This window comes from Cheilinus undulatus, linkage group 22, assembly GCF_018320785.1.
Source record: "Cheilinus undulatus linkage group 22, ASM1832078v1, whole genome shotgun sequence".
Taxonomy (NCBI): Eukaryota; Metazoa; Chordata; class Actinopteri; order Labriformes; family Labridae; genus Cheilinus; species Cheilinus undulatus.
In genome coordinates this window covers 15,837,005-15,863,353 of record NC_054886.1, presented here as the reverse complement: position 1 = coordinate 15,863,353, position 26,349 = coordinate 15,837,005, and the positions used below count along the sequence as shown (strand labels likewise).

The following is a 26,349-nucleotide window of genomic DNA, read 5'->3' as shown; positions in this document are numbered from 1 at the left end:
TATTTTGGTAAATTACTGATCTCTTTACCATTCCTAAAAATAAAATATTATCCCGAATCTATGTAGAACACTTAGAGTTGATAAAGCTTATTGTGGTTAAATATACAGTTTAATACATTTTTCATAATAATGCTTAGGTTAGATTTTTGTATCATATTTTAAAAAGATGATGTCTGTATAATCCTCCCCATGTAGTCTCAACATAGAAGACAAGTGGCACTACAATAAGTCACTCTCACATGTTACATATGTTTTAACACCAGTTTTATTAAACCTGATCACCATTTTTGTGTTTTTGTGCTGTAGTCAGAAATATCAGTGGAACCAAACTGGTTTCCTTTTCAAGAGCTGCAAGACAAAATAAAATAATCAACTGTTCATCAGCTGTTAATCGGCTGATCATTTTATAAACACCAAATCAAAATTTCACACTTTATTGGCGTTTTTATTCAGATATTCAGAATTTTAAGAACACAGCAGGGGTTGGATATATTACCAGTCTGTCTGAGCTGTGCTCGGCTCCTCTGCGTCCTCTTGTGGTTAGACTTGGCACTGCAGCTCTTGCAAACATGATCATTACCATCTACTGACCTCCATCTGAAAGAAACAGAATATTTTGAAGTATTTTAATATTGAATATACTTTAAAAAAAAGGTTCCACTTTTATTTTGATAGTAGCAAAAAGAAGGCCTACTTCCAATAAAAGAACAAGCCTTCCTCTCCTGGTTCTTACTCGTAACGGGTTCTGCTTCCAGCTTACATGTTATATAAATCTACATAATGACAGTAAATAACACATTTTGAGGCATTTTCTTTGAACTGCAAATGCAAAAAAGAACTGAAATCATTACAAAATCAGTGCTGACAGTGTTTCTGTGGTCCTGGTGGAAGAGGAAAGTTTGGAGTTGAATTTGCAGGACGTTGTCTTGGACTCTAGGCAGGAAACGGGAGCTGGAGCCGTGCAGCTGTGAGTCTGTGAAACATCTGTAAAGAACAGAAACACCCTTATCAGATTTATCCTCTGCGTTTATTACATCACTAATTTGGCTTCGTTTTCAGGTCCAGGATAAAGAAATAGTTCTGATTTATTCCATAGATTTGCTCAAAGGGGGGGTTTGATTGGGAGATGTAATTAGAGGAACTGCTGTAGACATTAAAGACTCACCCCTGGTGGTCTATGAAGTTTTATCTGAGGTCAGAGTTCACATCAGAGGATAAAGTCGCCACACAGCTGTTAACAAACAGGCAAAGAGGAGGAGGATGATCTACAGAGGCCTCCATATTGACCGTTTCACCCAGAAAGTAAACAGGAGACTTTCTCTCACTGCTCCAATCATCTGAGGAAAAATACAGAGCAAATCTGATTTTAATTTTTAATTCAAGGAAAACTTATTTTTATTTGCAGAAAGAAAAAAGACTCTGACCCAGATTAATTGGCTTTATAACATTAGTAGTAAGCACATAATGTATGTTTTAGAAAGGCTAAAGCATGTAAGGAGTATATTTATCTTTTCTGACTCCTTATTTTACTCTTTTTCTGAATGAAAACCCAGAAATTCACCTCTTTCAATGCAAATGTGCAAAGCTAAACAGAGTTCTTGCTTTGATAGAGAAATATGCACATTTTAGTAAAGAAATCAGGACTTATTTAAGCAGGACTGGTTTTAACAGACAGCATCACATCACCCTAATGTTAGCCTCTTTACACTGACTCCCTGTTAGTTTAGAAGATTTTACTCATTACTTTAAAATCACTAAAGGGTCTGGCTCTACTCTAAATAATAGAATTGTTAACCCCTTGTGTACCAGCATGCAATCTTAGCTCCTTGGCTGGGGGGGTCTTCTGGTCGTTCCAAAGTTGAGACTTAAAAATATAGGTGTTGGGCTTTTTCCATCAGGGAACCTCGACTTTGGAACCACCTGCCTGAGGAGATAAGGTGTGCAGTCATTTCTTTTAAATCCCTTTTTAAAACTCATACAGACTTGTTTTTATGTGATGTTATCTTCTTATTCCTTTTTATATGGATGTAATAGGCAAAAAGTTTCAGCTGTTTTTCACTCTCCATAAATGCTTTACAGCATAGATACATTTGTGAAAAGTTTATGGAAACTTTCTCAAAGCATTGATGAGATATTGCAACCACAAGAATGGCCCACACCAACCGACTCACTTATAGATGGACAACCTGGAAACATAATGCCTCTGGTGCTGGCTATTACCAGGACAGTATGAAAGTATGGAGTGCATTGTTTTCCAACCAGACTGAAATAACTCACCTGTCATGAGCCTGATCTGGAAGTCCAAGTCCAGGTGCTCTGACTGGGTGGAGATCAGGGGACTCCAGGTGGGTTTCAGGGCCCTGCTGCTCACTGTGTACCTCCTGAAAGTAGGGTAATTGATAACCAGGCAATATAGACACAACAGAGCAGATTCTTATTATTGTCACAAAAACGATTTGTAAACTGAAGGAAAAACATCAGATAAGACAAGAAAATATCCAAATAAAGTTCATAACCAACAGCAGATGATGTATGTCACTTTTTTTAAGACCTTCATTCAGTATTTAGTTAAACCTCATTTGGCAGCAATTAAAGCCTCATCTTTTTGAATATAACCCAATGGGCTTTCCACATCTTAACTGGGGGATTTTCTGTCTTTGCAAATCCTCTCCAGCTCAGTTGGACTGGATGGGGGCTGACAGTGGACAGCCATTTTCAGGTATCTCCAAAGATATTAAGTAGGGTTGAAGTCAAGGCTCTGGCTGGGCCACTCTTCGCAGAGTTGTCCCTAAGCCATCCCTGTGTTGTCCTGGCTGTATGCTTTGGGCCGATGTCATGTTGTTCATCGCGGTCTGAGGTCCAGAGTGCTGTGGAAAAGGTTTTCATTGAGGATATTTCTGCATTTTGCTCCATTCAGCTTTCCCTCAACCCTGACCAGTCTACGAGTCCCCGCTAGTGAAAAGCACCCCCACAGCATGATGTTGCCACCACCATGCTCCACTGATGAGTGGTGCCTGGTTTCCTCCAGATATAACATGACCAAACAGCTCAGTCTTGGTTTCAACAAATCAGAAAATCTTGCTTCTCACAGTCTCTAAGTCCTCTTTGGCACCTTGGCTGGGTGACCAGCTCTTGGAAGAGTCCTGGTTGTGCCAGACTTCTCCTATTTGAGAATTATGGAGGCCACTGTGCTCTTGGGGACCTTCAATGTGGCAGAACTTCTTGTAGCCCTCCCCAGATCTGTACCATGCAACAATCCTTTTCCTCTCTTGTAAAGTAGTTATAGTTAACACTAACATTTAGCATAAATACACTTTATCAGTCATATTACGCCATAGATAACCTTTTTCACGAGTGAATCCCCTTCTATATTCACACTGGACTGGAATAGCAGCTCTTTGTGCTTGTTTCACGTCTCCAGGTGACGATGAAAGAGAGTAGAGCAGCAGGTTGTGGTAGAGCAAAGCACTGTGGGTAAACTGCACACAAATCATTATTATGGCCACTAGGTGGCAGCATTAAGCAGCTGTAAACCACAACAGCATCAACATGTGTTTGCTCTACACAGAAAAATGACTTTTCTTCTTCACTGAACTCACTTACCGTCATTTGACTCCCACAGTCTCTCAGCGGCGCTCTGATGATATAATATCCGTTTCCAGCGACTTTAGCGGTGCAGTGTTGTTGCACAACAGGCCCCAGTCTCAAGTGCTCAGGCTCCACGGGAAGCTCGGGGTGGAACACATGAGCTTTCATCACCACCTCGATGCTGTCCTCGTGACATTTCAAAACAAAGGACTTCTTCGGCTTCTGATCTGCTGACTGAGGGTTTGTCTGTTTTAAATAGTTTGCTTCCAGCACGGCCAAGTCAGAAAAGGACAGAAAGAGGGGTTTGGTTTGGTAAGAGTAGGTCATTGTTGTCTCTATTAGACAAAAGAAGAGAAAAAGAAGAGGCATTTTGGTGGAAACTGCTCTCCTGGGCTTTTCTGTGTCAGGAGAAACACAGCTGAGGTCGATCATTTGTAATCCATCAACTGCAGAAAATACTACAAACTTTTCTATTGTTATAAAAAAGTACTTTATTCACAAGGATAAAAATGTACAAATTGCATTTAGAGGTTGCAGTATAGGGTAAAAATACTGATATGTACCATATAATGCATACAAATGTAACAGCTTTCCCATTTACACAGAATATAACACTAAAGGCTCAAACATTAATAATAAAAATTTAACAACATGATCCGAATAGGGTTTAAAAAGGTGTAACAGTTCATCATTCATACAACATTATAAATCCAAATGTAAACTTCATATCTGAGATTTGGCATCAAATGTAGAGTCAGATAACTTTAAGTCCCATCCTACTAAAAGCTGAAATTGCTGTTTGATTGTCCATCTTTGAAAATGTTTATCCTCAAAGCTCCCCAGCATCATGTGTCTTGCCTTCCTCCTCCTTTTCTGTGCTGATGGCTCCTCCTTTGTTTCCCATGTCTCCTTTCCACACCTCCTTCAAACATTCTGAGGGAGGGAAGGAAAATAAAGTTAACACGGTTGGAGCTTCATTGTACAGTTAAAATTTAAATGCTTTTAGATGAGACAAAAACTCATCTACCGGCTCCTGAAAAGACTCTTTCATTTGACTAGTTTTTATTCACATTTAAGTGATTATATTCTTTTAGAAACTTTGCTGAAGTGAAGGAATAAAGACAAAGATACAGAACAACAAACCAAACCTTTAAATAACATGTTAAATTCACTTAAATATTACTTATTTTGAGAGTAGCGATGTAAGCTAATGCTCTTCTTGGGCTGCTCGCCTCCTCTGACTTAACTTTGGACTCAATCAGTGACATTTTTTGGAGCCAGGACTCTGAAATATCCACTATATGTAACCAACAGAGCTTGTAATATATTTGCAAAATATGACATTCAGCAACATTAATTACAGCATGATCATTAGTCTCAGGAATACTGTGGGAAATATTGTAAATGATTTGAGCATATTTTTAGAGATTTAAACTCCTCCTCACATCCTGCAGTATCCTTGACTTTAATCTTCTACTGAGGACAGGTCCATAAAAGAATCACATCAATTATTTGTAAATAAAATATAGAATTTATGTTTGGTAGCTGTATTATTTTAATAAATATGGACACAACATTCTTCCAAAAGGTCTCAAAGTTAAGTTTCTTACATTTCAAACACATAAACTCTAATCTTGATTTAGTATAGAGATATTTGTCCTTTAAATTGAGGGCTCTTTGGCTTAAATGTTGGTTAAAACTTAAACAAAAGTTGCTTCCAACTGATGCTTTCCCATTTTAGTTTTCAGTTCAAATCGACTCGACTCTACATCAGCTATTTTGTTTCCCATTACAGAATATAATATCCCCTCAGTGTAGGCTGGGATATATAGCACAACTGTACAGAACTGGTGTAATGTCTAACACAACAGCAATAGAAGACATATTGGTGATAGTGTATCTAGTTTAAAACCTTGCCAGTTTCACCAAAAAAGTACCAGCTACCAGGTAAGATCCCCAATAGAAATTGAGGAAAAAATAGTGGCAAAGCACCATACCTTGCTCTGATGCCGTGAGGACGTGGTTCTGACAGAGGAAGTTCTCCAGCCTCTGGTCCTGATAATGGAAGTACCAGTCCTCCACAACCTCCTCGAACTCCTCCAGCATGGTCTCACACTGAACAGCACATACAAACACAAACATTAACGTGATCGGAGGAGGGTACGTTATGTATTTAATGTTAAATTCTCACAAAAAGCCAAGTTATAGAAATGTAAAACACTCTAAATAAGAATAAAAAACTGTGACATCTTCCTACCTGTTTTTTCATGTCTGACACCTCTACAGAGGGTTCGTCCCATAGCTCATAAGGCAGACCCAAGTCCACTTTTACTCCTTTATGGACCAGATTCTTCAGAGTTGACATGGTCTGACTGGTGCCCTGCATACATGCAAATAAGTTAGCTGTCAATTTGCAGCACAAACATTTCTCTCTCTCTTTTTTTTTTTTTTTTTTTTTAAATGACAAAAAAAGAAAACCAAAAGGTTGCAAGACACAAGGCTCTACATGTCTGGTTAAGCATTCAAATTAAAAAGAAGAAACTACTGAGCCAATCTTGTGAAAATGTAACTTCACCTTAGCATATCGGAGGCTTCCAGGTCTCTCTGCATGGACACTATACTGCAGGATGCGTTCACAAATGTTGTCCACTGCCTCAGTTAACCGAGTCTCTCTGTAAGGAAATAAAATGTTGCATAAATATTGACCTGGCATAAATACAGTTACAAAATATTTAGCAACTAAAAGCACTCGGAGAGCGCAGACCTCCGCCATTAGCCCCATCTCCCAATAGTAAAGAATCCTTTAAAAAAAATCCTGGATCCAGACGGTGATCCGGATCACTCCCAAAATCTAGCCAGTTTTTCCTCATGCCATTTCTGAAATTTACTAAAAATTTCATCAAAATCCGTCCATAACTTTTTGAGTTATGTTGGTAACAAACTAACAAATAAACTAACAAATCCTGCCGATCACATAAGCTCCTTGGCGGCGGTAATAAACCTGTCTAAATGACAAACTCATAAACAAATAAGCGTAATAAATCAAGTAAATATATTATCTGTGACAATGAAGAATGTTGCACCTGTAATTTTGATCTTGAATTAAATTGACATTACCCGGAATGCACTTACGAGGTGTTGTATTTGATCTTTCTTCTTCTCTTGCCTGTGTCCAGCACTTCTCCAACCTCCAGAACTTCTTTGGATCGACCAGTTTTCGCCAGAGCTTCCTGCAGCTCCAGCGTCAAGAACTTACACACTGAAACACAGGTAAAACTTCATAAAAGAAGCCTTTCTTTGTATTAACCTGCATGTCAGAGTTTAAGCAGAATCCCGAAATCTGAAATGTAGGTGCACAGTAGCTATATCCTTGTTTATAAGACGTAACTTAACAGTAAACACCATGACAGATCGTTTTTCGCCCTACCTTCACATTTATTCGGCAGTCTCTCGTCTTCCTGAGATGTGACGAAACCGCAGATACAAAAGAAAACTAACACAAAAAGTTTCATTTTAAAAGTTTGTTCCTAAACGCAAGGGGAAAACGTAAAACTCAAAATCACAGCAGCCACATCGGCATTTTTGAATACGGCGTTGCAACTGCGCATGCGTAGTGTACACATACAGACAACATAAGTTGATTCCTTGCAGCCGGATGACAGGGTAGATAGTCGAAAGACGAATATGAGGAACGGATACTTTGTTCCGTTATTGACACGGCAAAATATTGACGTGTACCTGGAGCACCTTAGGGGGGCGTCGAGAATTTGTATGGGTTACTTGTGAGTAACCCGCTTTTGCTTGACCTCGCGTGCCCTTTTGCGTTACCTAGCAAGACTTTTACGTTCCTTCGATATGCACGAAAGTATTGCGTTGCCTCGTTTGCGTGCCACCCTGCAAATCTGTTTACCTGCCTCGGCTTCTTACGCGAGCTATATTTCTTGATTTTATGAATGAATGACTTGATTATATTTCTTACAATATTGTAATAATTGAAGGCCCTGTTGGCTAGGATATCTATCTATCTATCTATCTATCTATCTATACACTTATACATACTGTATATATACAGTGCTTAACAAATTTATTAGACCACCACCCAAAGTAAGGTTTATGCCACAGCTGCCCTAAATTAACAGCATTGATAATTACTAAAATCATCTTTTTACGTTTCTGCAATGGTTAATACACCAATATGTAGAAGCTCTTTAACCCAAATGATATTTTTAATGCTAAAATATGATTATCATTGTTATCCATGAATTTTCAAATTTACTGATTTACAAAAAAATTGAAAAAATAGTAAAACACATTATTAAGTCTTGATTAATATGTCAAATTATAGTTATTTACTTGCATTCCTGAACAGAAAAAATAGTTTTAGCGGTTGAATGCTATGCTTGATTAATTTCTGACTTCTCAGAGAAGCCCAGTGAGCTCGCTCAAATTTGTGTATATAAAGGGGAATTCAGTTTGAAATTCCTCATTCCTGTTAAAAATGGTAAAACGTGGAGAGCTCACTGAAAATGAAAGAGTCCGCATTAAAGCACTTCATCATGCTGGATGGTCTCTAAGACAAATATGACAGGTGGTCTAATACATTTGTTAAGCACTGTATATATATATATATATATATATATCACCATTAAAAATTCAAATCTTTTGACAGTCTGTACATATGTATATATATATGTGTGTGTGTGTGTGTGTGCTTTATTAATTAATCTAAATAGTAGTCCTAGAGTTTCTTCAATATCTTAGCTCTAGTTCATACTGAGTTCAGCTCTGATCTCACAGGAATGGAAAATTATCTTATAATTATCTTGATATTTGGCAGTGAGGTGGTTAAAATAGCAGCCGCTTGCTTGCCTCTTGGTTTCTCGGGTGTCAGGGGCAACGCACTCAACGACAACAGATACTGCAAGAGTGTTTGGAGGAGAAGGTAGAGAAGACAGGAGGGAAGCGGAAGAGAGACCACAAAGATGAAGCAAGAAGCAAGGGGAGCAAGGACCATGTCACCATGAGAACCTAGAGGACAAAGATCATGGAGAAACAAAGGGGAATGTGTTCAGTCACCAACCAGAAGAGCTCAAGCAGCAGTGAGTGACACACAGACACACACTCCTAGAAAACACGTTTGTTTATACCCTGTAGCAGCAGAATGGTTCTGGTCAGAGGATGAAATGTCTGAAATTTAAGAGTGGCTGAAGTAACTGTAGCATTTTACAGCAGAGCTGTGTGTTATGTCACTTATAGAGGAGTCTGTCTGTCTATTGTCTGTGAAGAAGAGATCCTGTTACATAGCAGTGTCACCCTGCTCCCATGTGTCACGGCTGTATGCTCACAAACACATACACAGTTGATGCACAAGTGTGTATGTGTATGCTCACAAACACATACACACTTGTGCATCAACTCTTAGAGACTGTTACACACACACGCACACACAATGAAACATAAGAGATGGTGTCCGGGAGCTTGCAGTGCTCACATCAAGCTGCGACATTAGTTTTCATATTTGTGTTTGAAATTTTCTGATATATTTTCATTTTTCTTTCAGATCCACTGAGGCAAAAATCCAAGCTTACAATCAAGCAGCCCTGACGGACTCTGACAAGAGAAGCCGGTGAGCCTCAGGACTAATAGGAACAAGAGGACAGATGCTACCTTTTTTTATAACAACACAACAGGAATAGTTGTGTTTAAAAATGTGGATTCCCTAAATGATGAAAGGAGGACAAAAGACGGTCCTGGAATCTCTGACTGAGCATGATGAAAAGCTCCATCTAAAGAACATAAGAAGATAAACTTCTACCGTGACTCTAAGGTAAAATAATGCACTCAGAGTCCACATCATAACATTACAAATGGATATTTTCAGTGATTTATGACTGACAACACCAGTGCTGAAAATAACTATGAAAAAGCTGCTAATATTCAAGTCTGTTATAAAAATATGGTCTAAAGGTTGATGTTTAAATCAGGAGTGGAACAAATTAAAACTCTAACTGATGACAGCTCCTTTAATACACACACTAACATTAGAAAATTACCAGCATAAGTGTTAAATGATTTCACAAGAAGAGGTCTAATTATATGTTGAATAAAAAAATGTATGTGCTTGCTTGTGTAAAACCTTTGAATAATGCCTTTATTGTCATATTTGCAAAGAAAAAAAAAACGTTACCAAAGATATAAACTAATTTCTTTTTTTTTTGTATATTTATTTTTGGGCCTTTTCATGGCTTTATTTAATAGAGTAAGGATAGTGGATAGACTAGGAAACAGGGAAGAGAGTGGGGAGAGACGTGGTGAAGGGCCACAGGCCAGAGTCGAACCCGGGGCCGCCCGTGTACATGGGTAGCGCCTTAAACCACTCGACCATCTGTGTTCCCTTATATAAACTCATTTCTAATGAAGTATGTAATTGTGAATATTCAGGAGACACAATTTATAGTTGTTCACCAGCATTTATAGCTGTATTATTTAATTTATAGCTATATTATTTAACATGAACTGAATTAAAACCCATAAGACAGAAAAAGGAAAGACCTTTCTTCTTTTACTTTGGGCCCATTTGTTGGCACTCATTATTACATTTTTACTTACATTGTATATAATTGATTTAATAAGCACAATACAAACATTACAGACTAAGCAACAATTAATAAATGAAACTGAAAAAAGGTCAGAGGTGTTATCTGGGATTAGATTATGTATGAACCAGTTTCAGAAGTAGTAACATGAACGTGACTTGCTTTAGCTTCAGTAGCTTTAGCTAACACTAACATAGCTACACATGCTTTGTAGTTAATATTATAACTTAAGCTAATGTAGCTAAGTTAGCTTAAGCAACGTGAGCTTTAGCAAACCTAACTCAAGCTTACATAATTACGTAGATAACATAGCTACATAGCTTATGTAGCTTTTTTTAGCTTAGCTTAGCTTTGGCTACTTTAGGTACATAGCAGCATTAACTATATAGCTACATTAGCTGTGTAACTTTGTTATCTACGTAGCTTACACAGCTAACAGAGCTACGTAAGCTACATTTGCTGTGTTGGGACGTTTTCACAGAGGAATTGCTTTTCTTTTCTCCTGTAATCAGACAGTTTACTTGGCTTTATTGGATGTTTTGCAGTCAGGTTTTGCAGGTCAGGTTTTAACTTTGAACTTTGGGTATGCTAGCCGTTACCTTGACCCTTACCACAACCCTAAATGGAAGTTTAACCCAATTTTATTTTTAAACTTTTATCACGTATTCCCATTCTGACACCCACAGCATCTCAAATGAACAGTCAGTGAGCAGGGCTGTTAGAGATGATCGGTCTGCAGCCAGACTCCTCTCTGATTCTGTGGGGCAGTAGCAGTCGAAATGGACTTGATAGCCTGAGAGGTGCCAGTTACCTGCCAGAGTCCTACTAAGGTGCCCTTGAGCAAGGCACATTGCTCATGCAGCACTCTTTCTTGGGCAGCAGCCCCTACTCTAACATCCCTCCATTAATGCATGTCCGTAGGATCCTGTCTGTGCATGTGCATTTCAGCAAATGTGTGTGCAACATGATCATCAACACTGTATAAAAATTGAACTTCCTCTTTAAAATTCAATAAAGTTAATCTTTGCTCCTCTATTTCTATAAATTCAAACTGGTAAAATAAGACAGGATGTCTGGGGCTGAGGGTGGGCTTTGCTTTTTCTTGATAGGTGTTGATGGCGTGCAATTTGCTCAAGCAACTGAACTAAAGTGGCACCCCCCTTGCACCAAACTCTAAAACTGTAAGAGATACAGGGCAGAAATGAGGAAATCTGGTGCAGAGTGAGAGCAAGTATAAAGTGCCAGTCAGGAATTTATTGTTTTTCATTCATGATGGTTAGTGAATGTGGGTTTATAGTTTTTTGTGTGTCCGTCGGCATAAATCTGATACAAGAAAATCAAAACCTCACCAGTAATCGATCACACTGACCTGCATGGCATCTGCAAACATAAGCACCTACACAGTAAGGCCCTGAGATGACCCTGCACACACAACCTAGACCTGGCATACACCCGCTTACCAAGAGAAGTCTCACTTCTTCACTCACACACGAACTCTGCTGACTCAGAGCAGCCAGCAGGTCAAATCACCGATGACTAAAAGGGTACCGTTATCTTACACACTCAGGCCCTGCAATAGATATGTAACCCTGGGGTTGAACACAAAAACAACTTAATGCTAAATATTGATTAAATTCACCATAATTTCAAACAAACAGCACTGCACCTACAATGCCAGTTCCAAAAAAGTTGGGGCGCTGTGCAAAATATGAATAAAAGCAGAATGCAATGATTGTCAAATCTCATAAACTTATACAGTATTTTATTCACAACATGGATGACAAATCAGATGTTGAAACTGAGACATTTTACCATTTCATAAAAATTATTTCCTTATTTTGAAACACACCCAAAAAAAGTCAGGACAGGGCAACAAAAGGCTGGAAGAGTACATGGTACTAATGAAATTCAACAAGAGGAGGATTTTTAAACTAATTAGGTTGAATGGCAACAGGTTAGTAACATGACTAGATATCAAAGGAGCATTTTTGAGGAGCGGAGTCTGTCAGAAGTAGACGAGAAGAGGTTTACCAATCTGTGAAAAACGGTCTAAAAACTGTGGAATAATTTCATAGAAATGCCCCTCAATGAAAAACTGCAAAGACTTTGAATATTCCACCATCTACAGTACATAATATCATCAAAAGATTCAGAGAATCTGGAGAAATCTTGGTGCACAACGGACAGGGCTGAAGGTCAATGCACATGATCTTTGGGCCCTCTGACCACACTGCATTAAAAACAGGCATCTATGTTCTGTACCAGAAATCACTGCATGGGCTCAGGAACACTTCCAGAAATCATTGTCTGTCAATGTAGTTTGCCATGCCATCCACAAATCCAAGTTAAAGCTGTATCATGCACGGTAGACGCCATACCACTGTCCTCTCTGGGCCTGAGCTCATTTAAAATGGACTGAGGCTAAATGAAAAACTGTCCTGTAGTCAAATGAATCAAAATTGAAACTCTTTTTGTAAACCACAGATGTAGTTTCCTGCAGACTGTAGAGGAGAGGGACCATCCAGCTTGTCATCAGGGCACAGTTCAAAGCCTGCATCTCTGATGGTATAGGGTTGCATTAGTGCCTATGGTGAGGGCGGCTTAGAGTAACATATGCTCCCATCCAGACGTCTCTTTCTGGGAAGGCCTTGCATAATTCAGCAAGATGATGCTAATCCATATACCACATCCATCACAACAGCAGTTCTAGACAGCAGTCTAGAACTTTAGAAAACATATGGCTCATCATAAAAGGAAAGATTTGGCAAATAAGACCCAGAACTGTTGTGCAGCTAAAATCCTACATTAGGCAAGAATGGGAAAACATTCCTCTCCCAAAACTCCAGCAACTGATCTCCTCATTTCCCAACTGTTACAGAAAGAAGGAAGGATGCTACAAAATGGTGAACATGGCCCTGTTCCAAGTATTTCAGTGAAGTAGTGCATTGTGTTTCTGCTAAACTATGTAGACAAATATTTCAAGGTTTTAAATTTCAACAACCAGAAGAAGGTTTTGTAAGTTATTGAAACACAGGGATATTTGTAGATGCAGGCAACTTTGTTTCACACAAAAGTCACATACATGTGGCTCTGTCTCTTCATTGTCTTTGAGTGCACGTGCTGACAGGAACACACCTCACTAAACATGACTGAAAGATGTTTGAATATTTTTCAAGCCTGAAAAACAGATAACATTGTCACCTTTCACAAGAAAAAATGTTTCCCTTTTGTCTCTTTCATACTCTGTCATACGTAGGGATGGTCTCTGTTTATCTGTGTCAGTGCACTTTGAACAGCCTTTCTATCATCAGGTCAAAATGATGAAGGATGTGATTAGTGTTTTCACACAGTGGTATTTTTACAGAGTAAGATTAGAAGAGTACCCTTCCCCATTACAGCAAGACAAAATGTATTAATCAGCTTTATGCTACTTAACACATGTAAATATATAGGTGCATCTAAAAGAATTAGAATCTTGCACAAGTTATTTTTCCTGATTTACTTCAGACAATTAAATTTCAAATTTCAAAGTCCAATTTGGAAAGGCGTCCTGAGCCTTCATTCTCTCACTCTGGTTCAGTTCACACAACCACAATCATGGGGAAGTCTACTGGTTTCCTTTTGCAGAAGAACTTGGTACCTGCCCACAGTGAAGCTTAAGGCTGCTATCAGAGCAACCTGGGGCTCATAACACCTCAGCAGTGCCATGGACTGATTGCCTCCATGCTACGTGGTTAAGATGCAGTAATTCATGTGAACAGAGCCCCAACCAAGTACTGAGTGCATAATTGATAATCATTTTCCAGAAGGTCAACCTTTCTGTATTATAATTTTTTTTTAATTTTTTAAAATATTTCAATATTTTGAGATAGTGGAGTTTTGCTTTTCGTGAGCTGTAGACTTTAATCATCAAGATTAAAACAAAAAAGTCATGAAATATTTCACTTTATAATGATGAATCTAGAATATATGGGAGTTTCACTTTCTAAATTAAATAAATGAATGTTTTCATGTTATTCAAATTTTTTAGGTGCACCTGTATATATGCGTGGTATCAAGAATTCAAACAACAATATTTGAAGATTCACATACCTTCAATATTTTCTTTGATTTTCTGTCTTTGAGTCTATGTAATGAGCTAATACAATATTCTGTTTCCATTTCAAACTTGTATTTCTGGGGTTTTTCCATCAGCTAGGGCGCTAGCTCACTAACGGTACCACATCTGCTACGTCACCAATATGGCGTTCATTGAGGATGCGTCGTTCCACGCGCAGTTCTTGGACAGTTTTGAGTGCACCAGTAGAATATGGCATTTGAGTATATTTTTCAGTTTGAATGCATTTATGCACTCAAAATATTTAGCATTTAGTACAGATGTATGCCATTTGAGACACAGTGACTTCATTCTCCATTAGCTACTGCTCTATAATCATCTTTATCACATGACACGTTTCCTGAAATTAGCTGGGGGTTTTTTTCTTTATGTAGGAGTTATCAGTGGGAACCATTTTTGACAGAGTACAGTACTGGAGGGGCTAACAAATTATGCTAACAGAGAAATGCTAGCATTCTTGCTAATACCCAAACTGCATTTTTAATGAACTGAAGGCCTCTTGAATACTGAGATTGCTTTGGGAGACCTTTATTCTGAATAATTGTTAATTCCGTTAGGTATTATGTTTGATTTATAGTCATAGACCACAAAGCATTCTGGCAGTGTCCCCTTTTCCATGACTACATGGGTATTTTCCTACAAGTCTCTGACACATTCTTCTCCTCTCCAGTCATGATGCCTGAACGAGTTCACAGTTTTCGGGGTCAGAGTTTTCACAAGCTAAGACAGGCCTGCCTGCGTCGAGGTGCACTCTTTAAAGATCCAGTGTTCCCTGCCAGCGCTCAGTCTCTCTTCTACAAGAGGGAGCCCCCGCCGGGTCTGACCTGGAAGAGGCCGAGGGTGAGTCTGCATAAACGTTTGAGTCTTATTTTTACGCATTCGCCTTTAAACCAGTTCAAAGAATTATTCCAGAAATACATTACCAGTCAAGCCTCATTAAATGTGGAAGTACGGATCATAATGTCACATTTCCATCGGTTCTGTTAATTAAAGCTCTTTCTATTAAAGGCAAGGCGTCAGGCAGTGAAACTTGAACCTTCAGGGAGTGTACTGCCCATAGACCACTCTTTAGATGTGTTATCCCACACACACACTATTTGTAAAGCTAATTTAAATAGCCGAGGCATTTTTAGCACGGTGTTGAGATAAGTGTGTAAGAATAAATGGGTATTGTGACTACAGCAAGCCAAGTATCCTTGATGCATGCAGTGGAAATGAAGGTCAAAGTCAAGGGCTAATATCTAAAGAAGATATATTTTATATTATTATTTATCTAATGCTACAAGACTGGATGATCCATGCAATGTGTTGTGACATAGGTAAGAAAACTAAATAAGACATTGTACTTGCACAGTAACCCCGATGATGGGGTTTGGATGTTCTTGTGTCCATTACTCTAAATCCAAAAAATGCTCTTATTGACGGCTAGATCCAGATTATAGTCAAGTCTCAAAAGTTCCGCTGGCCTCCTCCATCTCTGCAGAAAAAGATCAGTCCTTCCATTGACATAGTGTCCAAGTTTTACCAGGGTTACAACCTCTGAGATTAGACTTCCACAGCTGGAGGGTCATCCATGATCCATTTCACCATTATTGCTTTCCTTCAAAAGAGGTCGGATCATGTCATATACAAGAGACAGGGATCTCTCCAAGCAGACAAAGACGTGACTTGGAATTTTATTTTTTATATGCAGGGACATGAAAGAAAGTGGATTTTAAATAAATTGGTATTTGGCAATCTGGAATCAAAGTTGGGGGGGGGGGGGTCAATCAGGAATCAACATTAACATTTTAGATTTGAACAATGGATTTCTCAAAAAAACCCAAAACAGCTTTATCATCATTAAACCTCTCCTTATTTCAGATTCTCAAAGTGCTTTCCCCCAATTTTATCAAACTAATTATATGCATTTATCTGGTCCCTCTGGTTTGACAAGCTAGATTTAAATCTTTTTAAGCTTTTAGAAATAAAATATTCTTCCCTGTCCAAAGCTGCAAAAGCCAAATATCACAGTAACCACAGGAAGTATAACCCAGGTTTTATGACATCAGTTTAGAAAAAATAAAAGAATAAATTTGTCTTCATGTAAGAAGTAGAAAGAAGACTACATGGATAATGCATTACAATGAATACCAGATATTCAAAATAAAATTTTAGACTGTTAATAGTTTCTAAGGAGTTCAATTAATGTTTTTAAGGGCTTTACCAGGTTAGAATACCTGTTCCATTCATTTATCACATGCATACTTACTTTTAAATTCTCTAAATTCATTGTCTTAGTGTGAAAAGTGGTTGGAGATTAATTGGGTGATTTAGGGCTGAAGAGAAAGGGTTAATGGTTTAGTGTTACTAATGGGTCACTCAGGTATTTAAAGCCTATATCAACAGGGAGTAGGGTGATAGAGTGACATGTCTGCTGACACACACGTACATAGAAACAACATCCAATCACTCTATTAACTTCCGTTCAGTGCCTGCTTCACACACCAGGTGGTCGTCTTCTAGTTCTAAACTGGATACGATCATGAGGAAGGATCATCTCATGTCTACAGTTGCATTTAATGAGGTTATGACCACTGAGTGTGTATTTCCTCAAGTGTGTGTGTCCAGCAGCACTTCTTGTGTTACCTGACCTTGTCCAAACGGGGATCAACAGATCTACGCTCACAGGATCTGTCTCCTCAGCAGAGCTCTGACACCCCGAATCAGCTCACAGGACTCATAAAACACTGTTACACTACTAACTACTAACTAACACTGTTAGGAATAATTATTTAAAGCAGATTAAGCATCAATATTTATTCTGTAGAGCATTTTACGCTCTATTTTTACTTCCACCAAGAGGTTATGTGATCGGCAGGGTTTGTTAGTTTGTTAGCAACATAACTCAAAAAGTTATGGGTGGATTTTGATGAAATTTTCAGGAAATGGCAGAAATGGCATAAGGAAGAACTGATTAGATTTTGGGAGTGATCCAGATCACCAGGAATATTTTGAAGGATTCTGTACTATTGGGAGATAGGGCTAATGGCGGAAGTCTACGCTCTCTGAGTGCTTTTCTACAGCACAATGTGTAGAACTTGGTTTTCATTTCAAATAATTTAACACTGTATGATCTTTGTCAGCATCTCTTTGACACTTTTTATCAGTTTAAAATTTGTAAAAGCCCACTGACAGATGTAAAGGGTGACCAGTAGCACTGATTTATAATAAAAATCAAAATCACATAAAATGGAGATACAAGGTTTTGGCCTGAGGCCAGTAATATGGTATTTCAATTTGAAACAGTGACTGCCTCAAAATGGCCAGCAAATCAACCAACATAGTTTTTATGTCTTCTTTTTCTTTTGCTTACACTTCAGGAGATCTGTAAGGACCCCCGTCTGTTTGTCGATGGCATCAGCACTCGAGACTTGCACCAAGGCAGTCTGGGTAACTGCTGGATGGTGGCTGCCATCTCTTGTTTGGCATCAGAGCCATCCCTGTGGAAGAAGGTGCCGTTTTTATGTTGCATTTTTTATGTTTTCCTGTTGTTTTTTCCATTTTTTGAGGCTTCATCTCCTTGCTATTATCATCCTCAGGTGATCCCTGACCATGTCGAGCAGGAGTGGAACCCAAAAAATCTCAACTTGTACGCGGGAATCTTCCATTTCCGGTTCTGGCGACTGGGTCGGTGGATGGATGTTGTTGTGGACGATCGGCTTCCAGTTAGCAGTGATGGAGTTCTGCTCTTCTGTCGCTCGGCTACACCTCGAGAGTTTTGGAGCGCTCTGTTGGAGAAAGCCTATGCCAAGTAGGTCGCCCTGAAAAATGGGTGCCAGGTAGATTGGCTACCCTGCAGGTTCAAATAACAACCCTTCTGAGATGATACAATACAACACAAGGCAACACAAGGGGACACAATACCATGAGCTGATGGCTTCAAAATACAACGTGATGGCCTCACAGTGCCATACGATGTGAGATTAAAAAACACGATGCGATACATACATCACAATATGGTACGACACAACACAACATGATATGATGTGGTACGAAATGATACGATATGACACCATGCCATGCCATATTTGATGGGAGATAATGCTATACAATAGGGCACGAGATGACACTCTCCATCTGTAGCTCTTCTGTAGCATCAATAAATTAAGAAATAGAACAAAATGCAATCTACGTGTAAACAGAGAATCACATCAATTATCAATCTAAACCACAAACAACATTTAATTCACAATTTGCCAAACCGCATAAGATCTGCATGAAAACACAACATAAACAAGAGAAAAAGATCAGATAAACCACTGCAACTGTTGCTAATGGCAACACTGGCATTGCCATCTTGTTTCTTCTTACTTTGACCTCTTTTGTTATCTTGTGCCAGATGTATTTAGCGATGACCAACCAACAGTTCCTCGGAGCAAGGACAAAATCTTAAAAGTTGCAACTTTCTACTAAATCTGTAGAATAATTTTCAGGAGCAAACACTATAAACAAGTTAATTATTTTATATGAGGCAATTATTTGTAAAATATTGACACTAGATTTAAAGAAATAATGTCCTTGAAAACGTAACTTTAGTTAAATTGTATCCAACTGACACTCTTGTTCAGCAAAAAAGGAGGGGAAAAATTACCAACCACCTACAAGATGAGCCATAAAACTGTAGCAACCACATAGAGGCAAGGTAGAATCAAAGCAACAACAAAATCATAACGCCCCAGAAACCCTATCCACTCAAGTCCATCAAATTAGTGAGATCTACACCCCTATTACCTGCACTAACTCTTAAAATTTCAGCTCTGAGATGTCCCAGTCTGACTTTCCCAAGTCAAGGAGAATGAAGAAGACATTTATCCCTCAGTTGTCCCGTGCTGTTGCTCTCTAGGCTGAATGGCTGTTATGAAGCCCTGGAGGGAGGAAATACTGCAGAAGCTCTGATCGACTTCACCGGAGGGGTTTCTGAGCCCCTGAGTCTGGATCGAGAGTCTCTCAAACAGCACGGCGAGCAGAGGAGGGCGTTGTTCCAGACGCTGGCTAAAGCGCACGAACGCAAAGCCCTCATCACCTGCTCCATACGGGTACAGGCTTTAGACTGCACACTGTAGATATAAAGTGCATGTGGGCGAGATATCAAGTGAGATTGGTATGTTTGATGTTTATCAGCCTGCAGAGGGGGAGACGGTGGAGTCGGTGCTTGATTGCGGTCTGGTACGAGGACACGCCTATGGGATCACAGCAGTGAGGAAGGTGAGGCTGGGGGAGACGCTGCAGAACAACGGCGGGATGTGTCGACTCTTCATGGTCCGCATGAGGAACCCATGGGGGAGCACGGACTGGACGGGCGCCTGGAGTCAGGGGTGAGGGTCTCTAATCTTCATCTGCTGAGTAGATTTAAAGTTGGCAGGATAAGTGCAAGTAAAACCTCTGCAACTTTTTGGACTTTTTCTAACATTTTACAGCAGTGTTATATAGTTTTTTACAAGCTGACATCTGCCGTTTAGATCTTAAAGGCATGAGAATCTCTGAAAGCATCCAACATGGACAAAGAAAGTTTTCCAGGAGCTGAAGCAAGACTTCTGTTTTTTATAAGACATTTGTGATGTGTTTGGACTTTGCAGCTTGGCTTTATTTTCTGCTGATTCTGATATTGTTGTGCTTGAATGCCCCCTGCAGGTCACAGCAGTGGCAGCAGCTAAGTCGGGCAGAGAGGGAGAAGATGGGCCTAATTGTTCGAGACGTTGGGGAGTTCTGGTACTTTTTAAAAAGTTCTTTACTATTTCTTTGAATCTTAACTTTCAGAGAGAAGGTATTTTTTTATTGAGTAGAAAAAGGCAATTTAAAATCAACCAGAAGCAGGAAAACATAATAGGACAATTCATCCAAACCTTACAAACTGATGGAAATAATGAAAAAGCCAAGTACATGAAGAAAACTGTAAAAATCTAAATGAACTAAACAACCATTAATTAGCATACACTCTGCTTCTAACCAGCTGCTGGAGTTTTTGAAAAGGAATGTTGTTCCATTCTTGTATGATGTAGCACTCTAGCTACTCAACAGTACTGGGTCTTCTTTGCCATATTTTTCATTTTATGATGCTCCAAATGTTTTCTACCCGTGAAAGGTCTGAACTGCAGGCAGGCCAGTTCAGCCCCCAGACTCTTCTACTGTGAGGCCCTGCTGCTCTGATGGATGCAGTATGTGTTTCTGCTGAAATATGCAAGGCCTTCCCTGAGAGAGATGTCTGGATGGGAGCATATGTAGCTCTAAAATCTCCATGTACTTTTCAACATTGATAGTGCCTTTCCAGATGTGTAAGCCGCCCTCACCATAGACACAAATGCAACCCTATACCACCAGAGATGCAGACTTTTGAACTGTGCACTGATTACAAGCTGCATGGTCCCTCTCCCCTTTAGTCCGAGGGACAAGACATTTGTGGTTTCCAGAGAGAATTCCAATTTTTGATCCATCTGACCACAGAATAGTTTTCCATTTAGCCTCAGTCCATTTAACATGAGCTTTGGCCCAGAGAGGACAGTGGTATGCTTTGGATTGTGTTCACATATGGCTTCTTCTTTGCATGATACAGCTTTAACGTGCATTTGTAGATGGCACAGTAAACTGTGTTGTCGGACAATGATTTCTGAAAGTGTTCCTGAGCTCATGGAGTGATTTCCAGTGCAGAATCATGTCTGTTTTTTAATGATATTATGTACTGTAGATGGTAGGCAATTTGTTTTTTGTTTGTTTGTTTTTACAGTTTTACTTTGAGGAACATTTTTCTGAAATTGTTCCACAATTTTGTGGCAGTTTTTTGGAAATTAGTGAACCACTGCCCATTTTTACTTCTGAGAGATTTGAGGGGTCTGGCTGCAGACCGTACACACACTAAAACTTTCTAAACAGAATCGGCATAATCTTTAGCTACGTAGATAATGTAGCTAAAGTTAAGCTCACAAAGCAGCTACATTCGCTTTAACTACCTTTGCTAAAGCTACCATTGCTAAAGCTACAGTGACTTATGTAGTAATGTTAGTTATGAAGCTACTACTAAAACGAGTCTATATAATTTAATCCTGGGTTAGACCTCTGCTTTGTTTATGAAATGTTGTTTAGTCTGTATGTTTGCAATGTGTTTATTTCAGGAATGCAAATGCAAGTCTTTGTTTATGAATAAAGTTAATCAAAGAAAAATTACGGCCCTACCTTTCTGATTTATACAGCGTCTCAGATGAACAGTCTGTGAGAGTGGCCGTCAGAGATGAACGGATTGCAGCCAGACTGTGTTGGGAGATTCAGCCTCTCTAGAGTCCTCCCTTTATTTCCAGTCATATTACTGATCTGTTGCCAATGAACCTAAATAGTTGCAAAATTTGCCTCCAGCTGTACCCCTTACTTTTCCAGCCTTTTGTTGCCCCATCCCTGCTTTTTTGAGATAGGTTGCTGCTATTCAGTTCAAAATGAGCTAATGTTCTTCATGAAATTGTGAATCTATTGTGAATAAGATATTGGTTTATGAGCTTTGCAAATCATTGTAATCTGTTTTTATTAACTCTTTACACAGTGCCCCAACTTTTTTTGGAACAGGGTTGTATAATTTTGTGCTTCTAAATTGTTTCTTATACTTCTTAGGATGGATTTCGAGGATTTCTGTTGCTACTTCACTGATATAGTCGTGTGTCGGCTGGTGGAAAGGACTCTACTGTGGCCGAGCTCTCATTGGAGAGAAGTGCGTTGCTATGGAGAGTGGACTTTAGCTCCAACTTCCTCTGAAATGCCTCCATCTTCCACCCTTGAGAGTAATTATTCACTAAGTCTGGGAAAGAGTCACATCAAACCTAGAGGGACCAATCAGCGGGGAAACAGAAAGGAGGCCAGACTTGGGGAGAGTCTGCAGCAGGGAGGGAGAGGAGAGAGCCAAGATAAAGCTGTGAAAGATGCGATGGAGGAGGAGGAAGGAAGAGAGGAAGAAGGATGGGAGGCACAGATGGATAAGAGGAGTCGATGTGGAGGATGTATCAACCACAGGGACACTTTCCTTAACAATCCACAGGTAAAACTTGAGAGGAAACTCTTTTTTACCTCTTTTATTAGGGATTTAAAGTTTGATATATTAAAGGGAGAGGAGGGCAGATGAAGAAGGCATTAATACATAAAGGGACATACAATATAGATATATCGACTTTAATTTGTCAGAATTCAATCCAAGACTAAGTAACATGAAAACATATGCCACTGGATATCATTATAAAAGTGGATCAGTGACAGAGAATAATTTTGAACATGATTTCTGGCTTTAGTTCATGTTTGAGGTGAGCGGTAAAAAGGAGGAGGTGCTGATCTGTCTGCAGCAGGAGGACCGGAGGATTCGTAGGAAAGATGGAGGAGGAGAAAACCTTCCTATTGGGTTTGAGGTGCTAAAGGTGAGAATGGTTAAATGCAGACCTTTTCAGTTCCCAATGAGAATCAAAATAGAAATAATGTCCCTATCGTCTGCTTTGTGTTTCAGGTGGAGGTGAACCGCAGCAGCCGGGTGCAGTGTGTGGTGGAGCAGGCGGCCAGCTCTGTCTACATGGACTCCCGTAGTGTGACGCTGAGGGGGACTCTGGCTCCTGGTAGCTATGTCGTGCTGCCCACCACGTTTCTGCCCGGAGCAACCGGACGCTTCCTGCTACGCCTCTTCTCCCACTCACACATACGACTCAGGTGGGTGATAAAATAGGTCCTGATACCAGTATGGATACCATTTGTCGGGGATATTCAACAATTTTTCTTTCTAATCATGTGTAGAATGGTTTGAAATAATTATGGCAGCAGCAGAACAAAGTTTGTTTTCGTCTTGATGAGAATGTATCTATAAACCCCCTCTTGGAGCCGTCAGGTGGATGTCAAGGGTTGTGGTGGGATTGAACATTAGAGTGCAGTAATAGCTAATAATGACGAAGAAGAAAAAGGAGAGACTGGACATTTTGCCTCTTAACTAGCTGCTTGGATAATGAAGCACATCAAATCTATATTTCTTCCCTAGGTTGCTTTCTTAAACAGATGACCAAAACTATGAAATATCTACATATGTGCTGAGAATATAGTAAAAAGTATGTATTTACATTTAGGGAACTGAAGGAGGATTTGCCATCTCCGACCACCCTCCACTGTTTTCTACCTCCACCCTCAGTGGTGACCACGGTCCATCTCCGCAGGGCGTCTGGGATCAATTATCCCAAACAGTCAGGTGGGTTTGTTAACTTGTTTATTCGATGAAAAGCTAGAAGCCTTGCTTTGCTGAGTCTGTAGTAGACATACAATTTACCAATAAATTTTGTTAGAATATTACAAATAAATAACATAAACATTACATAGCAGTACACTGACAATGACAATAATAACAAACACAAACAAATAAAAACTCAAAGAAAACAAACTGTACAAAGGCTCTGAATGAATGTATCATCTAAAAGATAACATATTTTAACAATTATTGACTGTATGGAATCTCAACCATCTTAGATGTCTTAAAACCTTTTAAAAGATTTCAGTTAAACATTGCACAAAAATCCATTCTTACTCAAAGATGAATACGTAGATTTAGGAAGCAAAAGGACAAGGTCATCGGCTCTCATGTTCATATCTGAAAGCATTATATCATAAACCATTTCAGGGATTTTCTTTCATGTTGACTCAATTCTGATTCAAGGATAAACTGATTATGAAGTGACATGTTAAAGGTCAAGGTCACTAGCCCACATGTTCATCCTTTGCCTAAGATGTGATATCTCAAGAATGCTGCAAAGGAGTGATTTAAAACTTAGCAACAATCTCCACTCTGGTTCATTTTCATCCCTTTCATGTAAATGCAATATCATAATACTCTTCATCTTCAACTTTTGTGGATATGCATTCTGGAGGTCAAAGTTCAAGGTCCCTTCAGCTTGAGCCTTCACTGCACTTTTACTGTCCATTAGATCAGTGGTTCTCAACTGATGGGTTGGGACCCAAAAAAGGGTCGCAGAAAAGTACATTTCAGCTGTTTTCTCAAGATCTTGACTCATTTGTCCCCAGGTATTTTCCCATGATAAGGCATTAAATCTGTCAAGAAACACACATTATTTGCAGTTATAATTTTTTTCTCTTTATTTTCAGTTATTAATTTGCCCTCATTGCTTTAATACCATATTTGGTGGTGTGGCTGTTCAGAGATGCCCTTGCCTTTCTACAAGCCTATGCGGAAAGCATCAAGTCAGAACAGCACATAATCCTGCTCTCCCCATGTCTACAAGGAAAGCCTGAGGCAGGGAGAGAAGCAGCAAAAAACTCAGAGCAGAGCAAGCATCAGTGACAACAGAATGACATTGATTAAGTCAGATATAGCATAGAGGAGGAGCAGGGGTGGAGGAGGGTTGCAAAAAGGAGCTTGCAGAGAGAGCAATAAAGCATGGCCAGGCTAGAGCGGCTTAAATATGGCCACAAGAGTGCAATTAGCCATTAGCATGCCTAGAGCAAACAGCCAATGAGGCTTGCGTGAGATCAGCTGATCTCAAATATATCACAGCGCTCAACTCCATGGCCTGCCTGAAATTACGCTATACACTTGATTTTCTCAAGATTTCTAGACAAAAAAGAAAATGTACTATCAAAGGAATTAAGGTAAAATGCATGCATATTTGTCCTCACAGGGCTTGTGTTATCACTCACACTTTCTCTACCATGTCTCTTTGTTCAGATGCATAAATGGTCCAAAATGCAACATTTTTATCAAAGGAGTGAAGGAGTGGCGGCTGGTCCTGAGGCCGTATCAGTTGAGAACCATTGCATTAGATCAACTAAGACAATTCTGAGCATATATCATGTTTTAGTATTACGGCTTGTCATCACCAGATGTGGTCATTTTCATCTTTATTGAAAAAAAATTGATGATCGGTATTCTTTCTTGGTCAAACACTAAGTTCTGGCACATTTATATTCTCTTGTTTTGCTGAATCACAGCTGATGGTGTTCATGTTTTATGCTCAACAGCTCCTGATGTTTACGCTGTTGTGCGCTGTGAGAACGACACCATACGAACAAGGGTTTTCAAAGGGGAGGGAAACCCAGAATTCAACCTCAGAGCCATCTTCTACAGGAGACGCCCAAACACGCAAATCTCTATAGAGGTCTGACGAGTTTCTACATCCCCTTTGTTTATTACACTCACACTTTAAGCACACAATCAGTCTCATTCTGAGCTTTCTTGTGTGCAGTTATGGAGCCGAGGCCTGCTGTGGGACTCTGTGCTTGGCAGAGCTCGGATTAAGACGTCCGAATCTGAAAAAGGTCGGAGCCATGTGATCGACCTACGGGGCGGCCAGTCACGCTCAGGATACAGAGGTTGTGTTTATGTTGAAACTTCTTCAAGCACCTGCCTCACAGACTTATGACGGCATTATGTGGTCACTTTGCTGTCCTCTCAGGTACTATTCAAGATGCTGGACAAACAGCAAATCTGACACACAGATAAGAAATGTGTTCTTAAGAATACGAACAACAAAGGTGCTCATTCAAAGTAAAATAGACATAAAGGCCTTCAAATAAAGTGTCTGTCCTTTAAAATATGTCCTTTGGTGATCTGCTGGTCAGATACACAGGAAGGGTTCTGTTTGACTTCAGCGGTTTATCAAAAAATACTGCTGCCAAATTAAATTTGTGTTTGTTCTAAATCCTGTATCTATCAGTGATGATGTTTTCTGACGCACTGCTGTGGTGCTCTTTGCATTTTTAATTTGAGGGATATTTATGATGTTTATATGCTTGAATCTAAATGTAAAAAAATACATTTATGTTTGTGTTTTAATAGCATGTTTTTGATGATACTTGTCCTACTTTTTTATTTTAATTATCAGGACTAAAAATAAATATTTATTCAAGCCCATTTTTTATTATTGTGTGGGCCTTTATATTTTTGTGTTGGTTACCATATTTAAAAGGAGACTAAAGATTTAAATTATCCCACTTGGTGACTCAGCTCATGTTTTTTTTTTTGCATTCCTGCATGTTTTACATCGAATAATG

The 26,349-nt window shown here is 39.3% G+C and overlaps 2 protein-coding genes and 1 pseudogene across 2 annotated transcripts; 1 reads left to right on the top strand and 2 right to left on the bottom strand.

Annotated features, from left to right (window-relative positions):
* Positions 1-268: 268 nt before the first annotated feature.
* On the bottom strand, positions 269-3,915 carry LOC121505014 (annotated as a pseudogene).
* A 150-nt stretch (positions 3,916-4,065) lies between these two features.
* Positions 4,066-7,187, bottom strand: cnpy4 (canopy FGF signaling regulator 4). Its single transcript, XM_041778888.1, has 6 exons — positions 7,016-7,187; positions 6,721-6,847; positions 6,164-6,260; positions 5,846-5,968; positions 5,586-5,703; positions 4,066-4,521 (listed from the first exon to the last, which is right to left on the bottom strand). Exons 1-6 carry the CDS (start codon positions 7,098-7,100, stop codon positions 4,418-4,420), a joined length of 654 nt encoding a protein of 217 aa, XP_041634822.1. The 5' UTR covers positions 7,101-7,187; the 3' UTR covers positions 4,066-4,417.
* LOC121504211 (calpain-5-like) lies at positions 6,799-26,199 on the top strand. The gene is made up of 15 exons (XM_041778887.1): positions 6,799-6,858; positions 8,480-8,687; positions 9,149-9,415; positions 14,972-15,141; positions 17,664-17,795; positions 17,883-18,094; positions 19,187-19,379; positions 19,465-19,658; positions 19,975-20,052; positions 21,937-22,357; positions 22,605-22,727; positions 22,814-23,010; positions 23,418-23,536; positions 25,318-25,454; positions 25,542-26,199. Exons 4-15 carry the CDS (start codon positions 14,974-14,976, stop codon positions 25,716-25,718), a joined length of 2,151 nt encoding a protein of 716 aa, XP_041634821.1. The 5' UTR covers positions 6,799-6,858; positions 8,480-8,687; positions 9,149-9,415; positions 14,972-14,973; the 3' UTR covers positions 25,719-26,199.
* The last annotated feature ends 150 nt before the right edge of the window (positions 26,200-26,349 follow it).

What these genes read in the sequence shown, in the direction of transcription:
- cnpy4 (XM_041778888.1), bottom strand. Translation starts at nt 7,100, where the DNA reads ATGAAACTTTTTGTGTTAGTTTTCTTTTGTATCTGCGGTTTCGTCACA. An exon ending in ACTGCCGAATAAATGTGAAG is followed by an intron (nt 6,848 to 7,015) that starts GTAGGGCGAAAA and finishes CCTGTGTTTCAG; the next exon opens with TGTGTAAGTTCTTGACGCTG. An exon ending in AAGATCAAATACAACACCTC is followed by an intron (nt 6,261 to 6,720) that starts GTAAGTGCATTC and finishes ATTTCCTTACAG; the next exon opens with AGAGACTCGGTTAACTGAGG.
- LOC121504211 (XM_041778887.1), top strand. Translation starts at nt 14,974, where the DNA reads ATGATGCCTGAACGAGTTCACAGTTTTCGGGGTCAGAGTTTTCACAAG. An exon ending in CTTTCCTTAACAATCCACAG is followed by an intron (nt 22,358 to 22,604) that starts GTAAAACTTGAG and finishes TTCTGGCTTTAG; the next exon opens with TTCATGTTTGAGGTGAGCGG. An exon ending in TTGGGTTTGAGGTGCTAAAG is followed by an intron (nt 22,728 to 22,813) that starts GTGAGAATGGTT and finishes TTTGTGTTTCAG; the next exon opens with GTGGAGGTGAACCGCAGCAG.